General features: G+C 47.9%; 1 protein-coding gene and 1 long non-coding RNA gene across 3 annotated transcripts in view; one reads left to right on the top strand and one right to left on the bottom strand.

Moving 5' to 3' along the window:
• The window catches only part of LOC139040008 (uncharacterized), a 62,078-nt gene extending 46,599 nt beyond the window's left edge, over positions 1 to 15,479 (top strand). The window contains exons 8-9 of the long non-coding RNA XR_011493567.1: positions 9,575 to 11,733; positions 13,757 to 15,479. This is a non-coding gene — a long non-coding RNA (uncharacterized lncRNA). The remainder of the gene's footprint in view (positions 1 to 9,574; positions 11,734 to 13,756) is intronic.
• DHRS7C (dehydrogenase/reductase 7C) lies at positions 277 to 16,088 on the bottom strand. 2 transcript variants are annotated; one of them, XM_014864139.3, is made up of 7 exons: positions 15,870 to 16,088; positions 15,500 to 15,659; positions 8,969 to 9,081; positions 7,476 to 7,689; positions 5,683 to 5,775; positions 1,568 to 1,723; positions 277 to 536 (listed from the first exon to the last, which is right to left on the bottom strand). In XM_014864139.3, exons 2-7 carry the CDS (start codon positions 15,651 to 15,653, stop codon positions 328 to 330), a joined length of 939 nt encoding a protein of 312 aa, XP_014719625.3. In that variant the 5' UTR covers positions 15,654 to 15,659; positions 15,870 to 16,088; the 3' UTR covers positions 277 to 327. The 2 variants fall into 2 exon arrangements, with proteins under 2 accessions (XP_014719625.3, XP_014719626.3); XM_014864140.3 differs by having other exon boundaries at positions 7,476 to 7,686; positions 15,870 to 16,082.
• Between the last annotated feature and the right edge of the window lie 6,375 nt (positions 16,089 to 22,463).

The following is a 22,463-nucleotide window of genomic DNA, read 5'->3' as shown; positions in this document are numbered from 1 at the left end:
AGTTCTTGAGCAGGCTGTTGGTGCATGGGCGTGTATATGGGGTTTGGACCCATTATGGTTCCTGTTTTTCTGCTCAGTTGTCACCTTACAGAGTCGAGAAGCTTCTGGAAGTATGTCCTGGGAATGTCTAGTGGGAGACACCCAGAGGCCCCGTAGTGACGGGGCTGGCCTCTGAGCCATCCTCACTGGGATGGTGAACATCTCCCACGGGGAGAGTGAGGCTAGGGGGATGCTTGTGTGGGACTCCCGATGCAGGAGGACGGAGGAACCAGCACCTACCAGGAAAGCTTTTATTCCCATCGGGGTGACCCATTTGGCCTCCTGCAGTTAACCCTCCTCTGGGACACTGAGTTTCTCCCTCACCCCACAGGCCACCACAGCGAAAAAGAACTCTGGGAAGAAGGTGCGGATGTACACAGCCGCCTTGGGGATGGGGTTGGCCATGAAGACCTCCTGCTTCTTCCGTCTCACAGTGCGCATCACCTCCTCGGCCACGTGCACAGGGTGTACCCCGTAGGTCAGCTTCCTGAAAAAGACTGAAAAGCCCCCAGGAGAGGGCGGGGGTTACAGCCTCAGCAGGAGCAAGTCGATCAGAACCCTCTGCACCCAAAGATAGGGAAGTGAGTGCCATGTCTGGAGTGATGGGCTCCGGGCCAGCTCTGCCGTCACTGGCTGTGAGGCCCCGGAGAGACGCTTCACCCCTCTGCACCTCAGCACGTTCATCCGTAAAGTGGGCAGTTTCCTGCCGTATTAATTTTGCAGAGTGGTTATGAGCGTAGAAGGGATGAGAAAGACCTTAGAAAATAAGAAGCCGTCAGAGGAATTCAGGGCTGTTGTTTATAACTGTTGCGAAGCTGTGCTTGTCAAGAACCCCCTGGAACCACTGCCCACCTCTTGGTTCATCTTGACTCATTAGTGTAGACGGAGCCTTGGGCAGTGTTGCAGCTCTGTGTAGAGCGTTTGAGGATGGTAGTAATAATAAGGCACGTCTGCAGAGCCTTCCCTAGCACTGGTTGCTGTTCCGAACCCTTTACTGGCTGGAACCTTCAGTCCTGCTGATGGCTCTATGAGGTAGTGATTACTATCGTCTCTCATTTTCTAAAGGAGAAACCGAGGCACGGAGATTAAGGGAATTGCCCGTGTTTAAACATTTAGTATGTGATGGAGGCAGGCTTCAAATGCAGTCTGGCGCCAGACTCTCTGCCTCTACTCGGTGCTGCTGCCTAGAGGAAGGAGAGCAGAAAGCTCTTGAAGACCAAATCCTGGCTATTCCACATGGGAAACTGAGGCCCAGAGACAGGCAGTCACATGGCCAAGGTCACAGAGCCTGTGAGTGACACAGCCCAGGCGGGCCTTGGTCTGCTGGATGCAGGTTAGGACTGTCTCTACCTGGGGTCTCAGAACTGAATTCATGGGGCCCCCTGTTGGGAGCTCCCTGCTGTTCGCTGGGTGCAGGTGCCTCGCTGTCCCAGTCTCATGCTTCTGGGCGCAAGGAAACCGGCCTGTGCCAGGGGCCCCCCAGAGCCCTCCCCAACCCCCTCCCTGAGGCTTCCCTCTGAGCACTCACATTTCCAGATGGAGGCCTCCCAGTTTCCGTGGCCCGGATACACGTGATATGACCGGATGAAAGTGGGGCTCACGGTGCTAACGAGAACGTCGTATTCCTCCACTTCGGCTCGGAGGCAGTCAAAGAAGCCAAGTGCTGCGTGCTTGGAGGCAGCATCTGGAAGAGAACCAGCCAGAGGAGAGTGCAGGGGGGACCCATCCTTTAGGGTCTTTATGGAGGCTTTATTGCATAGGTCTGATTGATTAAATCATTGACCATTGGTAATTGAACTCAATCTCTAGCCCCTCTTTCTTCCCCAGAAAGCAGGGATGGGGGTGAGGGGGAGGGGGGTGGGATGGAATGTTCCAACCCTCTAATCACATGGTTGGTTCCCTTGGCCACCAGCCCCATCCTTAGGTGCTTTCAAAAAGTCGTCTCATCAACATAACAAAAGACACCTTGATTGCTCTCTTCCCTTAGGAAATTCCAAGAATTTTAGGAGTTCTGTGCCAGAAACAGGATGCAGACCAAATATATCTATTTCTTGTTATAAATCAAATATCACAATACTAAATGGCTCATTAAAAAGAAATTGCCAGCATGCTGGCCAAGCCAAACCCAACTGGGCTCCTGGGTTGCCCTCCCTGGGTTACACAATGAATTTACATACGTCATCTAATTCCATCTTCTCTGCGCCTGTGTGAGACTGGCTAGCTCATTAATTTAATATACTGAATCAAGAGAAACAGGCTATTATCCTCACTTTATGAATAATGAAGAACGAGAAACTCAGAGCTTATGTGAAGGGCGCCAAGTTGCACAGCCAAAGGTGACAGAGAGAGTGTCCGCTAGCGTCCAGGCCTCCTGTCTCCTATGCTCCGTGAGGACTCCCCTTGTTATTCACTGGGACCCCAACTTTGCCTGTATTAAATGGGTTATCCTCACCAACAGGGAAGTACAAATCAAAACCACAATGAGATCCCTTCACACCACTAGGATGGCTAGAATCAAAAAGATAGATAATGACAAGTGACGGCAAGGAGTGGAGAAATTGGAACCTCATGCATTGAGGGCAAGAATGTGAAATAGTGCAGCTGCTATGGAAAAGTCTGGCAGGTCCCCAAACAGTTAAACACAGAGTCACCATGTGACCCAACAATTCCACTCCTGGGCATATACCCAAGAGAAATGAAAGGATATGTCCACACAAAGACTTGTCCATGAATGTCCATGGCAGCATTCTTCTAATAGTTAATATTTGTAATAGCTAAAAAGTGAAAACAACCCAAGCGTCCAACTGATGAATGGATAAATGTGGTATATCTAGACAATGGAATATTATTCAGCCATAAAAAGGAGTGAAGTACTGATTACATGCTACAACATGGATGAGCCTTGAAAACTTGCTAAGTAAAAGAAGCCAGACTTAAAGGATCACATATTGTATGATTCTGCTTATATGAAATGTCCAGAATAGGCAAATCCATAAGGACAGGAAGTAGATTAGTGGTTGCCTAGGGCTAGAGGGAGAGGGGTGGGGGGATAAAAAGGTGGTAGCTATGAGGGTGTGGGGTTTCTTTTTGGGGTAGTGAAGGCGTTCTACAACTGATTGTGGGGATGGATGCACAGCTCTATGAATTTACCAAAAGCCCCTGAATGAGTGAATATACTAAAGCCACTTGAAATGAGTGAATTGTATGGTATGTGAATAATGTGTCGATATAGCTGAAACCCCCCCAAAAAAGGTTATCAACTTGTTCTTCATTCATCTACCAACTTGTCGATTCCTTCAGTCATTCAACAGCACAGCCCCTGCTCTGGGCCAGGCCCTGGCCGAGGAGCTGGAGACAGAGGTGGGTCGAGTGGCTCTGCCCTCGTGGACCCCGCAGTGCAGCAGGTGGTTCCCATGAGGTGTGGTTAGTGCAGGAGACGGGCATGAGCTGAGACAGGCTGTGCCACCTCCAAGCCCGTGTATCTGATCTGAGCCTCAGAGACCCCAGTCTCCCTGCCTGGACAGTAATTGGCAGCCAAAGGCATTTCTTTTGGGTGTGGAAGGAGACCCACCCATGCAGTCACATGACCAGCCTCCAGTGCCTGTCAGAAGCCAGACCTGGAGGAAGGAGAGACCTTGGGGCTGGCCCAGGGTGGCCTCTCTGCAGTTGTGATATTTACATGGGAAACCCTGCAGCCCTTAATTCCTCAGTTGCAGAGGAGCCAGACCATGCATGGCTGATGGGGTGGAGAGAGCCTTGTTAGAATTCTCCACCCTCAATGCTGTGTTTTGGAAATGCTCCAAGGAAACCGGTGCATTGGACCCCTGTTGGTTGGTGGCCAAAGGGCCCATTGCAATGCTCATGCTTCAGTGTATCATGTCACTGCTGTCTCTGTCCTTAGCACCTGGCTTTAGGCATTCGATTGCTGTTTGTTGAATGGATGAAGGTATGGAGCTAGGAAAGGGACAAGTAATTGGGCTCCTGAAAATAACATGTACAGAGAGTTTACAAGTAGAGGGAATAGTGGTGAGATTCATCAATGGGCTGGGGAAGAGAGGGAAATGAGGGACATGGCAAAGACTGTCGTGTGCAGACCAAGCTCCATTCTTCCCTCCTTCCTGGGCCCACACGTAGACTGTGCTTCCCTGCATCCCTTGCAGCTAGGTGTAAGCACGTGGCTGGGCTCTCAGCAGCGGGATGTGAGCAGGTGCTGTGTGCTAATTCCTGGTCTGGGGCTTTAGACATTGGGCATGCCTCCCCAGGGCTCTCTGCCCTCTTCTTTCCAGCCAGAACCCAGATGGAGTGGGAACCAGATTTGACCACGTGGAAAATGATGCCAAGGCAATGACTTGACATGACTCTGGGTCCCTGAGTGACTGTGAGGGTGGCAGTGCCTGCTGACCTGGCCCATCCCATTGAGACCATTACATGGAGGGGTAATAAACTTCTTCATTTTTATATCACAGTCTTACAGCATCTTAGGCCTAATCTAACTAACACAAATAGGAAAAGAAAACACTATTAGGAGGACTATTATGGGCTGAGATACGCCCTCCCAAATTCCTATGTTGAGGTCCTAACCCTGCTATCTCAGAATGTGACTGTAATTGGAGACAGGGCCTTTAAAGAGGTGATTACATTAAAAATGAGGCCATTAGGGGCCCTAATGCAATCTGACTGTGCCCTTATGAGAAGAGGAAGTTTAGACACACAGAGGGATGCCAGGGATGCACACACTCAGAGGGAAGACCACGTGAGGGCACAGAGAAGGCAGCCATCCACCAGCCAAGGAGAGAGGCCTCAGGAGAAACCAACCCTGCTGACTCCTTGATCTCGGACTTGCAGCCTCCAGAACTGTGAGACATAAACGCCTGTTATTTAAGCCCCCCAGTTTGTGGTGTCCAATCAGGGGACCTACCCATTTTTCTTTCCTCTTCCCCTCCCACACTTCTACCCACCAGACATTTATGGAGCTCCTATTTAATACATCATAGTGTGGGCCATAAAGCAATGTATAATGTGTGTTCCTCATCCTCTCAGATCCCACCTCATGGAAGGTGGGAGTGTCTCCAGAATTTTCCCATCTGGATCCTTTGAACATGCACTGAGAAGTCCTTCTCCTCCTCAGACTTCTTAAAGGCCTCTCTCCTTTGGAATCTCTCCCTCACCTCTCCTGGAATTCGGCCCCTTTCCTTTTCTCCTTCCTCCTTCCACAGAACTTGTCCATCCCGCTCCCATTTTGTGATGTGCACCCATCTTTTCTTTCCCAGTTGTAAGTCTTTCCTGTCCTACAAGGGCGCCTTTATGGAGGAAGGGGCCTCTGAGCCCTGGCTGTGCACCCATGTCAGGGGCGGGACCTTCCTCTGGTGTCGCTCATGTTCAGCCAGGGCACGTCCTGACCACCTGTGAGACGTGAGCTTCCGGAGGAGACGAACCTTATCTTTCCTGTCTCAGCATCTCCTGTAGTCACCACACACCACAGGTGCTCAACCACAGAACTGAAGGGATGAAAGCAAAACCAACAGTCCATTTCATCTCTGGGCTCCTCCCCCCGTGTAACCATGTGCCTGGTTCTAGACACGGCATCTCTTGTCTTGTAAGACGTATAACATAAGACGAAACATTTTTGTTTTAGCGACTTACAAGCTGTCCGAAACGGGATCCCCAGCTTTCCTTGGATGTTATTCACTAAGACGATTTGGCCTGTCCTCCGGGAGATCATGTTGGGAAGCAGGGCTGGAAGGCACAGGACAAGGAGTGACCGTTACAAATCTGAGACAGAGTCAGGAAGCAGCAGGCAGACCCTTTCCCCAGACCCCTTTATCACACAGGGCTCCTCTAACCCCCCGGTTGTTAGATTACAGTGGGGCAGATGGGACGGACACAGCCAGCATTGATCCAGTGTTTCCTGTGCGTGGGCTGGGCACAACTGGTGAACTGCTGGGTGATTTGAAATGCCCCACCCACGTGCATGAAGTAACTCGGATTTCAATAGTGAGAAAGGTAATCCCTACAATGCTCCTGCTGCCTCCAGTAGGAAGTCTCCTGTTGATTCCAACGTGTCTTCAACACCTCTCTTGCATGTGCACATCTTTTAACAAGACAGGAAACATTTCAGTCTTGTGTCTTGAGAGAACTTAAGGACTTCGTTTTGATTTCAGATTTTCCTCTATTTATTGAGAGGGAAAGGGGTTTTTAACTTATGGTGGTATTATAAAGATTTCCTCCTAAAGTGAATTAACTTAAAAATGAGGAAATTTAGAGAAAGATATGAAGTAAATAATAGTATAGGTGGAATAGGGATATGGCAAGAATCAAAAAACTCCACTTTCAGAATGGTCAATTACGTCCAGCCCTTGCCTGTTAGAGATGGGTAAACTGAGGCCCAGAGCTGTTGACTCAGGTCTCCTAGCAAGTTAGTGACCCAACCAGGGAGATAACCAGCCCTAGCCTTTTCCACTCGACTTCTGCACTCCTCGCTTTGACGCCAGTGAACCCTGAGGTTGACTGAATGACACAGCTTGGCTGGCCTGCTTGGTGTGTCTGGGGACTGGGTTGGAGGAAACTTATCTCTGGGGCACCATTTTAGAAGCTCTGGGAAGGCATTTTTTTCCTCCAATACTTCTTTCCCTTTACGTGTCCCAGTTCTTGGAGTCCCATTGTCATGGAGATTCTGGCCCTAGGGAAGGCAGCTCTAAGATGGTGCTATCTCAGCCCCTGCTAGGGCACCCCACTCCCAAAATTTAGAAATTCTCCATGCTTACATTCTCCCTCTTGAGTTTTTGCTTTGATAAACTTTTTTTGGGGGGTGGGGCGTTTCAACTCTTAGTTATATTCCATGTCATCTCTGGTACCAACCTCCCAGGCTTCAGACCTGCAGTTGAACTTGGCAGTGAGAAATCTCCACACAGGAGCCAGCATTTTACCCTCAAAAGGGAAACATCCTCCTGCCTTCCCTGTTTCTGCAAAGGGATGGACAGTGTTCTGGATCTCTTGTCGTCTGGGGATAGACCTTTTTCTTCTTCATTTCTGAGGACAGAATCTCTACCTTTGACCAACTGCCATGGTTAGAAGCAGACCAACTGCAAGGTTAATATATCACAAAGTATGCAAAGGATGAAGAAAATGGGCCAGAGACGTCACGTGGGATTGAAGAGGAAGCCATGGACATGAGTAAGAAGAAGGGGGCAAAGGGCAGGACTCGGGTGGTTTTACAGAGGGAGAAGTTGCAAGATACCAGTAAGATCCTTTCAAAATCCCTTCTCTTTCATCAACATTTATAGTCAGAATGTTGAAAGCTTTCACCAAATACGTAGGGATTTTTCTGGGGGTGCTCAAGACTCCATCCAGAATTGGATGACCATCTGGCTACATAACAGAGCCCTCCCTAGCAGCTGGTGGCCCAGAAATGCATGAGAAGGCCAAACTCACGAGACCTTTGGTCAATGTGATGGGCCCGAAGTAATTGGCATCCATGATCTTTTTGTCGAGCTCCAGAGAAATCTTATGGGCAGGCCCCTTCACCTTCACGCTGGCGTTGTTGATGAGGATGTCCACACAGCCGTAGCAATCCAGGACCTCTTTTGCCACATCTTGGACACAGCTGATATCCGAGAGGTCCAGGAGGACCAGCTTTGGAGTGAATGTCTGCTGAACCAATGAGAGAGTCAAGGCTAGTGTGGGAACACCTCTCTCGCACAGATCTGCGGGTCCCTCCATCTAACAGCCACCCCCCTGGAAATTCAGAGCTCATGGAGTGACTACAAAAATACAAATGATGAGGAAGAAGCAGAAATGACTCTGGGAGGAAGTAAACTGATGGGGAATGCATCCTTGGGGACCAGAGCCGCAATCACAACGACAATTCAAACACACAAACATGCAGTAATAAGTCGGAACTTTTGGCCAAGAGGCTAGAACTGATAAATCCACGTGAATATCCCCCTTCCCAGTGGAGGCTGTGTGCTGATTCCAGTGGGAGGTCATTACTTATAAGGTTTCTGAGCTTCTTTTTGGGAATTGCTTTCCAAACTGGCCTGCAAGCCGTAAGAGAATCTATCACAGTACTTTGTAGCCACTTTTGATTTTTACCGAAATCATATACTCAACATAGTATTTTTGGAGCACCATCTATATGCCAGACACTGTGTTCCACCCTGGACACTCAGTGTCATCAAGACTCTCATGGTCTAGGTTGGGGACAGATGGGAGAATTGATGATACCATGTGGTAAATGCAATTCCAGTGTTTGACAATCACTAGTCCTGAGATAGGCCCTTGAAAAGAGGGTTCCCCAGTCAAGTTTATTTGGGAAACACAGATTGTCATATGTTCTGCTTGAAGATACACAATGCACGTTAGCATATCAAAGGCTCTGAAAAGTCCTGCAAAAAAGAAACCAACCAGACAAGCCTGGCTTAACTCAGTATTTCCCACACAATGGGCCTCAGAAGCTCATTTTTACTCAACACTTAAGAATATTGCAAGAAGCATACCTTGGAGAATGCAGTGTTGTCCCGTTTGCTCCATTTCCACAAATACCAGACTTAGTTCTGAATTATTTCTGGCTGTTTCCAAAACCAAATTCAGCGTCAAGGGCAAAGATTTAACCAAAAAAATCCCGAAGAGAGCTCTGAAGGCAATTCCCTAAATAATACTCTTGAAATGCTTTGAAAACTGCAGCTGCGTTGAAATCAGTGTTCGCTCCCAGGTGACTTCTTAGAAGGGGACTTCCTTTCTCTGATTTCTTTGAAGGCGATATCATTTGCGGGATTATTTTTGAGTGTTTATAATCACAGCCCATACCTGTGACATTCTCTATCTTCTGGATCCTCTTTGAGTGTGACTCAAATAGAATAGGGGGTGGGGAGGGTCAATGAAGGCTCAGGGTGCCCGGGAGCTACTCAAGCCGACTGTTGGGAGGCCTTACCTTGCTGGGGTCAGCCACACTGATCAAGGCATCATATAGCATCTCCAGCCTCTCCCAGTTCTTTCCGCACAGCACCAGCCTTGCCCCGCCTGTGTGGAACACCCGAGCACACTCTGTGGGGAAGAAGGAAAGAGGGCAGGGTGCACTGTGTGGTTGGAGCCACTCATGGTGAGCCCCTCATTCTTACAAATTCAAGAATTCAAAGAATGCAAAAGTCTTAGGGCCATGAGGTCCTTTAGAGGTCATTTCTCTCAACCTCCTCCCCAGGCTGGGATTTTTTTCTCATTTCCAGCCTCAGCAGGGTTGCCTCCTGTGAAGGGGAGCTCACAGTGGGGTGAAACAGCCCTTCCTTCATTGGATAGTTCCTATTATTAGGACCTTCTTCCTTAAACTGGACAGAAAAATGACCCTGTGCTCCTAGCCGTTCAGGACTAAAGCCCTAAATGTATCTCCATCTTAAGATATTGGAAACAGCTACCAAATTTTTTTTTTTTGTTTTGAGGAAGATTAGGCCTGAGCTAACATTTGCCACCAACCCTTCTCTTTTTTTGCTGAGGAGGATTGGCCCTGAGCTAACATCTATGCCCATCTTCCTCTATTTTATAGGTGGGACGTCTACCACAGCATGGCTTGACAAGTGGTGTATACGTAGGTCCCCACCCAGGATCCGAACCAGCGAACCCCGGGCTGCCAAAGCAGAGCACGCAAACTTAACTGCTACACCACCAGACCAGCCTGCAGCCACCATGTTTTTCTCAGACCAAACATCACCAGTTTCCTCCACGTTTTCTTTGTGGATAGATACTCCAGCCAGGGTTCTTTTCATTACAAAAGTAAACCTGCCTTCTGTGTAGTTCAGTTCATGCTGGACTAATTCCTGACGCCCCCGGTACAGATCTTTCTCAGCTGGGAGATGGCTGGTAGACACACAGCATTCTTGTTTCGCAATAATACTGACACTTAAGAACTATAAAAGCTAGCGTGTCTTGAGAGTTTACTTGTTCTGGAGACTACGAGAGATTGACCTATATTAGCTTATTTAATTCTCACAATAACCCAGTGAAGTGGCATCTTAGGTTGGGTTCCTTAGAGGCAGAATCAGAGACAGGGACTCAGGTGGCCAGGATTTACTGAGGGACTAATGCCCTTCAGAGAGAGTCTATCAGGGAGCAAGGGCATGAGGTGGTGCGGGCAAGGATGTGGTCTCAGGTAAAGTCTAGCCTTGGCTGGATCCGAGGAAGGTTTTGGATGACCCTGAAGGAAGAAACCATAACAGAAATGATTTATAGATTTTTATCCTTAAGAAAACCTTCTTTACAACAGAAAACATAAAGAAAAATTAAGAGCAAGATAATTGAGGAAACCTATTCATAATATGTATGTCAGAAAAGGGTTAATTTAATGGATCTACAAATCAATAAGAAAAAAGATAAAGACTCTAATAAAGAAATCGGCTAATGAGATGAGTAAGTGATTCATAAGAGAAATACATAGAGCTAATATACAGCAGATAAAATTTCAATGCCAATAATAAAGGAATGCAAATTAAAATTTGACACTAAGTTTAACCTGTTAGATAATTAAAAATGAAAGTGGTAATAGTCACACATTCACTGATGGTGGTAGTGTAAATTGCCAGTCTTTTGGAAGAAAAATTTGACGGTATCCTTAAAAGTAAGTGTGGACTTTCATCTAGTAATTTCCTTAATGGACATTTATTCTAAGGAAATAATTAAGAATGGCTGCATAGACATAATTATAATATTGTTATCTTGGTATCATTATAATAGTAAAGAGTCAAAGTTGATTGTAAATGTCCAAGATTGTAGGAAGTTGGTTAAGTAAATGATGGTGCATCTATATATCAAATTTTTTGGTTTGTTTTTGTTTTTTTGGTGAGGAAGATTGGCCCTGAGCTAACACCTGTTGCCAATCTTCCTCTTTTTGCTTGAGGAAGAGTGGCCCTGAGCTAACATCTGTGCCCATCTTTCTCTATTTTGTATGTGGGACGCCACCACAGCATGATTAATGTACGTTTGAGCAGTGTATGTTTGAGCCTAGGATTGGAACCCGTGAACTCAGGCCACCAAAGCAGATCTCGCTGAACTTCCACTATGTAACCAGGCCAGCACCTATATCAAATATTTTGAAGGCTTTAAATGGGTCTGCTGATATGGAAAGAAGTTCACAATATAGTAAAGTTTAAAAAAAAGACTCAAAACAGTGTGTCTAATAGAATGCCATAACACTTGACTCTCTCTGTGTGTGTGATTGGATATTAAATTGTACATATGTATATGTAACAGGATTTTAAATCGGAAGTTTGAGGCACGAAGATCAAATAGACGTAAAATTCCAAAGTCAGGTGCCCATCCAAGATGCAGATTTTCAAAGGAAATAACTAAAACGCTGTTTTCTGAAGCTCAATACCTTTTACCCAAAGATAGGACACAACGGATCAAGGACGAGATGAGAGGGGGGACTTTGAAGGAGGATTTTTTTGGAGAAACCTGTAATGTGACTCTTTGCCCATTATCTCCATCCTTGAGGGAAGGTAGCCGGTGGGACCGTTTGAACAGCGTGCCAGGAGTTCCCGGCAGCTGGGTGTCCGGACTGATGAGTCGCAGCTGAGAAAGCTAATGGGCAAGGGCCTGGGGCCCCATGGCCCTCCCAGAGCAGAGGAGACGACAGAAGAGGCCTGGGCTGCCCGTGGGGATGGCTCTGTGCCACCCAAGAGCCCACCGCACAGCCACAGCGGACCAGAGGTAGGTCACGAGTTATGGTTGGGCCCAAGAGGGCCTCCTGGAAGGGCAGTGGGAGTCCAGAAGAGAGGGCCTGGGTGGAGTAGATACCCGAAGAGCAAGGGCGTGTGGGGACTGAGCAGGAGTGCACCCACTTCACAGAAAGTGCGGGCGAGTGTTCCCAGGGAGGCCCTCGGAAGGATGCACAAAAGGGCTGCAATAGGAAGAATCAGACTCGGTTTTCAACACGTGCCAGACCATGGGGCTCGAAGCCATCTTCTAACAGTGTCCAGCAGGCAGGATTTTTCCTCCCCTCTCTCTCCCTTCCTTCCTGCCCTCCACCCCCAGAGGGTCAGAAAGAGCTGCAAGCTGGCCGGCACCTGCGCTAGGTGGGGAGCGGAGCGGAGAGGGAGGACTTTCACCTTCAATGGAAATTGTCACGTTCATTCATGGATTCGACTGGGCATCTCGATTTCTGAGTCAATGCTGTGTCTGGGGATGTACCATGACCAAAGGATTTTGTATAATCTAATGGTAATCCAAAAGTCATGAGACTACCTGATTTTTTTTTAAAAAGTCAAGACACAGAGGCGGGACTTTCCCCTTTGCATGATTTTGAGAGAGCGAGCAGTCTCCCTTCACCCCTGCTTCGGGCTCACTCGCTGCTGGTTACACGCGCAGAAGCATCGTAAAGGGGCTGAAAGGAAACAGAACGATGTGTTCCTGAGGGGATGGGGTTCTGCATGTGTTTTATGTTCTTTTTACTTGAAAAATCCTTTTTAATGTATTTGGCATTTCTGATAGCAGAATTCACTAAAAGACACTTGATTTGGAAGGAGAAAGCCTGGCCTCCGCCTTTGGGCTGTCATACTGACGGGCGACAGCAGCCGTGCTTGGCATGTTTTACAAACCGAGAGATGACGTGGTTTACCCACAGCCCCATAGCTGGTCAGTGGTGAAGCCGGGATGTGAGCCCAAGCAGCGACGTTCCTGTCAGGGGGCCTTGCTTCACGCTAGGTGGCCTCTTGGCCCCGCTGCTGAGAGAGGAGCTGGCCCTCCCTTGCATGACGATGGGCACACTTACAAGCCGGGCAGGGGGGCAGGTAAGGGGCCTGTGGCCAGGAGCCAGACCACACCTCTGGCCCTGACCTCCCTCAGAGAGGTAGCCGGCCGGGAGCCTTCTTTACCATCACCGTTTCCCCTCTCCCAGCTTGCCTCTCCCAGGTGGGCCCGTGAAGCAGGAGCCCGGGGTGCGGTCACTGCTTCAGTACACAAGCCCCAAGGTGCCCTCCTGAAAAAGTCGTTTCTGCTAACGCTAGGCTTTAGGCATATCCAGGAGTTCTCACTTTCGTTCTTCATCAGCTCAGTCAGCATTTATCACGTGTCAAGCATGTGGACATCGGGCTTTTTCTTTTTCACGCAGCAGATGTAAATTGAGCCCTGACTTCCGTGTTTCCTCAAATCGAAGATGCCATCAACTGTAAGATGCTTCCTGATTTCAGAGATATTAAAATGCAAAAGGTGGGCTTGTGACTATTTTAAGGTACCATTGATGGAAAGACAATCAGCTCGATTTCAGACAAATTCAGAAAAAGGTGAAAAACTGTGCATCTCAGAGGTGAAGAAAAGCAGGCAGGGCTGTGCTCCCTGAAGCAGTTTGAGTACAGGGGTTCAGTATTTTGAGAGCCGCTCTTGCTGCAGACACAGTGAGTACCAGGTGACTGGATTGCCGCCTTGGCTCAATCGGTGTCCTGCCCTGTCTGATTTCCCGAGTGAACAGCTTGGCCCTGAGCTCCTTGCTGCTATCCAGTACCACCCGCCAGGCTCGGCTGGCTCCCAGGGGACCGGGGGTGTGCATCAGTCACTCAGTGCCCCTCACCTTTTTCTTGCCTCAGATCTGAGAAATGGAGCAGTTGGAACCTGGAGTCGCTGTGGTCAGCAGCATGTCCTGGCTAGGAGTTTATTTAAGGTCACGCACGCCACACTTCTCAAGTTACTTCTACATGCTTGGACCTTATTTTTTTTTCTGCTTTGCATTTCTTTGCAGGGTGGGTCCATGAGAGACAGGAGAAAAGAGCACTGACGGTAGTCGTGACAGAGACCAGACCATAGTCCTCTGAAAATGCCATTTTGCTCCTGAGATGTATTTCCTGGGTATCTGATTTGTACAATGTGCGACTATAACCAAATGAGGCTGAAAAAAAAAGACTTCTAAACCAAATATACATCTCTTGGCAACAGTGATTCTGTGTAGTAAGATGGAAAATCAGGGAGGGCAGAGAAGAAAGGAGCAGCCTCCTCAACCAATAGGATCTAATCCACATTCGTAGGCCGCTCCACCCACCAGCAGAATGCACCCTCTTCTCAAGCACCCACGGATCATTCACCAAGACAGTCCATCTCCTGGGCTGTGAAACAGACTCGACAAATTGAAGAGAACTGAAACCATACAGATATGTTCTCTGAACACACTGGAATCTCGTTAGAAATCAATAAAACAAATATCCAATGACATGCTTATCCAAATGAGTGCCTTCCCTCATCAGATGGTCACTTTTAGAGGTTATTTATTAAATAAACACTTTATTTGAGTCTTACTATGTGCCAGGCTTTGAGGTGGTGGCGGGGACACCAGTGTGAGCACAACACAGGCTCCACCACAGGGAGCTTGTAGCTAGTGGACCAGCCGAGAAACGCACAGATACAGCACAGCGTGGGACGTGCATTCGTGGTGTGTTTCTTCGGTGAAGGGGTCTCATGTCGGCAGCTGGCCTGATGCTAGATAGATATGTTCTACTTGAGCAAGGTTTTCCCGAAGACTTTGACTCTGAGTGCCTCTGGGGGGGTGTCTCTGCTCCAAATCCCCAGGCAACCTACTCCTTGCAATCTTGTGTCTGGTCTGATTGACAAATGCGTGTGCCCTGGTTTGTCCCTGTAGGAGCTGGAGTTTGTGTCCCCCTCCCTTTTGAGTACTGAGTCTAAAGCTGCAGGATGTCCTCTTTGGGAATTGCTTCTGGGACCCATTTGGGACCACACAGAGAACCTAGCTTATCTGCCTTATGCTTTGTGGTTTTTTTTCTTACATGGGGTGCCACAAGCAGAAGGGCCCTTCCAGACCACCTAATTCAGGGGCTGCAAAGTAAATGCCTTCAAGGCCAGGAGGCGGTATGGTTGAGAGAATCAGGCCGTGTGTGACCTTGGGGATTAGCGGGGAGTGTGGCACACTGGAGTATGCATGTTCTGCCTAAATTTGTTCATCATTATTACCTTTACTAACACTTGGGTGGCGCCCACTCCAGCTCCAGGCGCTGTTCTAAGTACTTTCCATCTGTTAATTCATTTATTACTCACAACAACATTATGAGGTCGAGACTACTAGTGTCCTCACTTTACAGATGAGAAATCCAAGGCAGAGAAGTGCAGTCACCGGCTAGGAAGTGGTAGAACCCAGCTCCCACATCTGGGCTCATAACCAGTCCACTGCCCCAGCTAAGGGCCTTGCATTTGAAAATTTCTGGAAACTCCAAGAAGGCAAAACAGTTCACCTCTGCAGACCCGTTTTGGCCCTTACGCTGTGAGTTTGCAGCCCCAGATATTCTAATCTCCTCATTGCCGACGCGAGGCAGCTGCAGCCCCCACAAGAGAGGACGCTCGCTGGTTAATGACAGAGGCCAGGAAAGAACACAGCCTTGCCCCCCGCTTCTGCCTCGCAGTCTTGCCTGCACGCCACCCTGCCACCACTTGTCCCTTAAGGCAGGAGTGGGCACGAGTGGGCGCGAAGCCAGCTTACCCTTTCCCAGTCCTGAGATGGCGTCGGTGATCACCACCACCTTGTTCTGCACGGCTGACTTTGACCAGAGCCTGGACACCTCCTGGTAGATGAAGAGAAGGCCACTGATCCCCAGCAGCAGCAGGGGCAGCATGAGCACAGCTGTGACTCCCATCTTGTTCTGGGGGAAATCGGGAAAAAGGAACTGGCTTTGCAAAGAGACTCTGAGGAGGGCCCCTGGGGCAGGGGGTGGCCCCAGGCTGCAGAATGCACTCGCTCATGCACTAAGCCCTGAGAGCGGGGCTCTGTGCAAGCTCCCGGACGGCTGCTTCCGCTGAACACCCGTGAGCATGCTCGTCCCCAAACGTCCAGTGAAGAGGAAATTACTCACGGTGTCTCCGAAAGCAAACAGAATCCAGGGGGCCTGCCCTCCCAAAGGCTAATTGCAAATTTAATTAAAATGGGTCTGCATTTTTGGAAGGAAATCCATGTGTTAAGGCCACTTGCTTGGGCCCTAATGGCTATTTATAGCTCTCACTGCGCTAAAGAGCTTTTCAGGGTAAATATAGCGTCTATTCTGATATTCAGGGACACATGCTGGCCGGATCTGATTTCAGAGTTCTTGCCAGCACTTTTAAAGCTCTCTGGCTTGCCTGACGATGAGAGGTTTCCTCTGCAGTTCGCGGCTGGGCATGAGGGATTAGAATCAACATCCTTGCCCTCATTTCCTATAATGTTCATATCGAGTAGCTTCCAGGTAGCTCAGACCTGCGTGGCAGTGAGCCAATCTGGCCTTCCCTTTCTGGTTGGGGATGAAAAGCATAGCAAAACTGTTAAACAGAATAGAATGAACAATCCCAAGAATGAACCCCTTGGAGGCGTGACGTGAACTATTGAAAGAGCAGTGTTTGGGGAGTGTTTCTCATTAGTCAAGTTATTCTGAGCCTTAGCTTTCTTGTCTATATAATGGATGTAATGGGCACCACAGTCTCGTCCTGTCCCAGAAAGTGGGACAAGGAGCCGAGCATGGGGGTGGGACTGAGGAGACTGCATTTCTTCCTTAGGAATTGAGATGTCCAGGAACATTAAAAAAAAAGTCCAACCTTTTATTAAGTAATATATTTGTAGAAATATGCACATATCATAAGTATGGAGCTTCCTGAATCTCCATAAACTGAACACATCCGTGGAACCAGCACCTAGATCAAGAAATAGAGCATTGCCAACATGCCCCCATCATGTCTCCTTCCAGCCCTTAAGGGTGACAACTTTCTAACTTTTAAAAAAAGCATATATTAGTTTTACCTGTGGTTTTAGAACATTTTTGTTTAAATAGACTCCCAGAGTCGTTCCTGTTTGGCTGAACATTACATTTGGGAGATTCAGCCACATTTTTGTGTGAAGCTGGAGATCACTCATTTTCATCGTGTGAATTTCCCTCACATGTTTAAAAAACATATTGTTTTAAAATTTTATTTATTTATTTATTTGGAAGATTAGCCCTGAGCTACCATCTGCTGCCAATCCTCTTCTTTTTGCTGAGGAAGAGTGGCCCTGAGCTAACATCCGTGCCCATCTTCTTCTATTTTGTGATAGGTGGGATGCTGCCACAGCATGGCTTGATGAACGGTGCGTAGGTCCGCACCCGGGATCGGAAGCAGAGCGTACGAACTTAACCACTATGCCACCAGGGCGACCTCTTACCTCACATTTTTAATTAATTCCTTCGAGAGTGGGCACTTGTGTAGTTTCCAGCATGGGGCTATTACAGACAGTGCTGCTACGAACACACATGGCTTTTGGTGCCATGAGCACTATTTTCACATGAACTTATTGGGCCTTTTGGATGATAGAATAAGAAATTTTGACTCTGATGATCTTCAGGTCCAAAGACATTGGCTGCAAATGTAAAATGACAGGTAAAGGTTCAGCCTACCCACTGTCTTAGTGTCAAGGATCCCTTGAATTCAGCCCCTGGTATTTCACCCCACACCCATATGCGGGGATGGAGGTGTTTTAAATAAAACTATTCATTGAAATTATGAACGAGGATGCTTCCAATGAGCATTATTTTAGAGAACAGCTTACACTGGGAGGCTTGACATATTATTAATGTAATAATGTCTACGTACGAAGGTTGGCTTGGTCAATATAGAAGTTCTTTAGTTAGATTGTTCAAGTCTGGCCGTGGCTGTGATTGGACGATTCACAAGTTCTTTATTTGTAGATAAAGCCCCACAATGGTACAGGATCCTTTATAAAAGAGGACATCTCCGGGTCTCCTGCAGTAGTCGATGGCAGTCTCTCTAGTTCAGTCGATGCAGCCGACACTGGTTATCCGAGCCCTGGCCTGACGACAAACCATCCACAATCCTGCAGACCTTCTGGGCATGGTTTTCTACGCTCCTGTAAACACTGAGTCATTGGCCAGTACTCCGCCTGAGGACCAGCAAACATCAGGATTTGTCTCCCATTCTGCTCCCGAGAGACACTAGGATGGGTTTGGATTCGGACTGTCCTGAGTCCGAATCTCACTTCTGCTTCTGACTTGTGTGCAGCCTCAGGCACACACTCAGGCCGTCATCTGGAGATGGGACTATTAGTACCATCACCTTCCTCACTGTGTCATTGCGTAGAATTAGAATATAAGAGGCGACATGTACACAACACCCAGGATGGGTCTGTCCCCTTGCTGGGCCTGATGGTTTCTGTTTCTCCCTGGCAACTTTTTCCTAGTCTGTGTTTTGTTCTCCTCATTGCCTTCCCTCACTGCGTGTCAGGGCCCATTCCTGAGGACCGTGGACAGGGTTCAGAGGTGAAGGATGCCAGGACCAAGTCAGGCAATGTGTGTGCATATACTTTTATAAACAGTAAGTTGTTGGGTCAGTATCATCTCCTCGCCTCCCATGCATGTTCTCTGGGCTGAAATGTGGGTGCTGTCAGCTCAGTCCTTCTTTCCAGCCAGGACCAGCACTTGTTTTGCTGTGGGAGACTGCTTCCCCTCCCCATCTCCCTTTGGAAGGGCGAGTGCTCCCGATCCACAGAGGCATTCATGCACAGGTGGCAGGGCTGTTGTAGAGGGGGAAGCAAGAATGGAGCAGGATGGTGGGTGTTGGCTAGCCTGACATCTAAAATAATTATCGGGATATGTAGCCTTAAAAAGGAAGGAAATTATGACACATGCTACAACATGGATGCACCTTGAGAACATTAGGCTCAGTGGAATAAGCCAGTCACAAAGGGACAAGTAGTGTATGATTCCACTTACATGAGGGGCCTACAGTGGTCAAATTCATAGGGACAGAAAGCAGAATGGAGGTTACCAGGGGCTGGGGAGTGGGGAATGGGGAGTTAGTGTTTCATGAATATAGTTTCAGTTTTGCAAATGAGAAGAGTTCCGTGAGTGGATGGTGGTGACAGTTGCACAACACTGTGAATGTACTTAATGCCCACTGAACTGTGCACTTAAAAATAGTTACGATGGTAAATTTTATGTTATGTGTATTTTACAATAAAAAGTTGGAAAAAAAATTGTCTGGCCTCCTTTGAAGAGACGATCCCAACGTAAGATGATGTCAGTCACGTAGAATGTAAAGCCACACAAGACACTTTCACACGTAGTTCGTGGTAAATGTGGAATGACCCCGGATGGTGGTTACTTCTTGGAAGAGAGCAAGGAGCGAGAGATGGGGAGGGGGTGTGGGGCGTTAGCTGTATCTGTTACATTTTATTTCTTTTCTTTTCCTTTTTAAAAAGACAGATCTGTGGCAACCATGATAAAGCATTTACTTCTGTTAGATCTGACCAGTCAGGGGTCCGGCCCCATGGCCGAGTGGTTAAGTTTGTGCACGTTCCGCTTAGGCGGCCCAGGGTTTCACTAGTTCGGATCCTGGGCGTGGACATGGCACCGCTCATCAGGCCACATTGAAGTGGTGTCCCACATGCCACAACTAGAAGGACCCACAACTAAAATATACAACTATGTACTGGGGGGATTTGGGGAGAAAAACCAAAAAAAAAAAAAGGGAAGACTGGCAACTGTTGTTAGCTCAGGTGCCAATCTTTAAGAAAAAAAGAAATGCATTTAGAAAAAAAAAATCTGGCCAGTGGGTACATGCGTTTCTGTTAGACTATTTTGTATATGTTGAAATATTTCTTAATTGAAAAGGGAAAATAAAGTAATGAAACAGAGAGAAAGAGAGAAGCAGATGGATCCTGTCTGACAAGCCTGTGATCTCACCTGGCCTCCCCAGTTCTGTTTCCAGATGCTGTCTTCTTTTCTTCCCTGTTTCACAGTGTGGGAGATGGCTCTCTCCCGCTTCATGTGACCACTGAACGCAAACCCCTACTTTTTCATGCCCCACCTTGATATTCCGTCTTTCTGAGGCAGCACAGTTGACTTAACAAGAATGAATAAGGTTGTCAGTCAGCCATCTCAGGGAGGGAAACGTCCTTTGACCTTTAACCTTAGCTGTTTTCCAATCTCTCCCCACCCTCCTCCTGCAGGGCAACAATAAATTGTTTCCACAGGGCAGGGGCAGCTCTCGGTCACCTTGTGTCTCCAGGGCACCCACACAGGGCTTTATCTGCACGTTTCCCTCACAGGTGTTGAATGAGTGAAAAACGTTTCATGAGCAAGCAGAACTAGCCTCGCTGATAGGAGCTCCCTGAGACCTTACTCTGGTCTTCAAAGAAGACCTGTCAGCCCAGACCACCCAGCAGAGGGTCTGTCTGCTGACAGAAACGCAGCTAAGCTGTCAATTCCCCGAAAACAATCAGTAAGCTGGACTCTGAGCCACTTGAGTGAGTTTAGGGCTGAATTCACTAATTCTGGAAAAATAGTTGGCTCTCTGGCGTCAAACTGCTGCTCTCTCAGTTCATCGTCTGTGAACAGCTTGCTTGTTCTTGCCCAGCCACCTCAAGTCACCTGCCGCCCTCCTTTGCCACCCGCATGTGGGAGGGGGCACGGACCCCTCGCTCTGAGGTTCTCCGAGCCTGGCTGGGAAGATCACTGAGGCCAGAGCTTGCTGCTTCTGGCGACGGGTTTGTTTCTCAGGACAACTGATGCTCTGGAAACTGGCTTGTGTGCTGGTGCAATAAGTAGATGGTAACCGTGGACCAGTTCTGTAACAACAGGCATTTTGCTAAAACCGTCAAAGGAAGAAGGCGGACTCCTTACTTCTAGGAGAAACGGCACAGCGCCCGCAACGTTGTGGACACCTGATAAAGCTTACTGGCTGGTGACGCACAATGGATGGCTCCCAGGCTAATGGTGCGTGGATTGGCGCTCGTTTGACCCTGGCTTCCCCTCAGACACGGTCGCTGAGGTTTCACTGTTGTTCCCCCAACCCCTTGGCGAGGCTCAGACTCTCTCTTGTGTCCTTATACACCCACGGACCGAGGCCGCGCTTTGCGCGTGGCAGATCCCAGCAGTTAGTCCTCCCTTTGTGCTTATTAAGCACCAGGCATTGTCCTGAGATCGTCACCTACACTCACGCACTTAGTCCTCACAACCCTTACGATGGTAGGATGATTCTTTCCTCTTACAGATGAGAAGACTGAGCCATTGAGACACGAGTGACTTGCTCAAGGTCAAGGTGAGGAGCCCGGATTTATGTTCAGGCAGTCTGGCTCCAGAGTCCATGCTCTTAATCACATGCTGTATTACTTCCCACAAAATGCTAAAAAAGAAAAAAAAAAGTCTATCTGACAGAGTGTATATATGTATATCCATTTGCTAGATAGATACCTCTCTCTGTATACACACATACAGATATGTAAGCATATATGTTGGGGGGGGTTCTGTTTGTCAACCACTGTTCTAGATGCTGGGGGGGTACAGAGAACAATTTTTGCTGTAGAGAAATAATTTACAATCTATAAAAGGGGAACTGATGTGTAAAGGGGAACAGATATGTTTCAGCAACACTGAGGAATGAAATCCACCTGGGTCTGTCCTAGAGCAAAGACAGATGGAAATGAGACACCTTGGTCCCGATTCTCAATCTGGGGGTGGTTACACGGCTACGTTCACTGTCCAAAAACTCATTAAGCTGTACACTTAGGGTCTGTGTACTTTTCTCTATGTATGTTATGCTTTAATAAAATTGACATTTAAAAAATCTAGAAGGAAGCCAAGTGCCTTGGGAGCTCAGAGGATGTAGCAAAGAATCAGATTTGACTTGGGCCTCAGGGACTGACCACCTTGTGTCCTGCTCTGGTGTTTAACTGATCACTGGCTCCTTTTTCCAGGTGCCACCTGTGCCATCCGATGATGTCAGCTTCTCTTGCGTGGCTCCAGAAAATTCATTTCTTCCTTGACACCTTCAGCCGCAGTCTCCACAGATATGTTGGTTGTTTTTTTTTTTTGAGAGGACTCAGCGAGCGTCTCTTTGGGGACATTCCTGGCACATTTTCTTCTCTCCGGGACCAGACGCTGACTCAATATTGTGACAGGGCTGGAGGATCTACCCATGTGGACACACAGGAGTGACAAATCACGTACAAGAAGATGCACACTGTGTGTACCGTTGGGTACAAACCCTTCTGCTCTAGGTCCCCAGGGCCCCCAGCACACTTTCTCTGCATTGGGTTTATTCTGGAAAAAATCCGTTTAATGTCTCTTCAAATATGCTTGGTTCAACAAATTACAAAATCCCAGGGAACCTCACTTGCAGGCAGGTACCTGACTTGAGTCCCCGATGTGAGGAAGTTGGTGCGATTCTCCCTTACTCTGTGACAGTGTCTGTGCTACAGTTCAGCACCAGTAGATTGAGTGTTTCTATTTGAAAGATTCAGGTTTTTTCCAGAAAAGATGTGTTCACTAAACACATAAACATATTTTTTTTTTATGAATCCGAGCGAGGACATACTTAGGTTTGTTAGAATTGGGCAGTCCGTTTTTTTTTTCAAAAGCCCAAATTCTGTGTCTAACAACTTGTGGCCTCAGAAACATGTTAGGTTAAAATACAAGATAAATTGATAC

Source organism: Equus asinus, chromosome 13, assembly GCF_041296235.1.
Source record: "Equus asinus isolate D_3611 breed Donkey chromosome 13, EquAss-T2T_v2, whole genome shotgun sequence".
In the NCBI taxonomy this organism is placed as follows: domain Eukaryota; kingdom Metazoa; phylum Chordata; class Mammalia; order Perissodactyla; family Equidae; genus Equus; species Equus asinus.
Note: the sequence above shows the minus strand (reverse complement) of the source record. Positions and strands in the feature narration are given on the sequence as shown.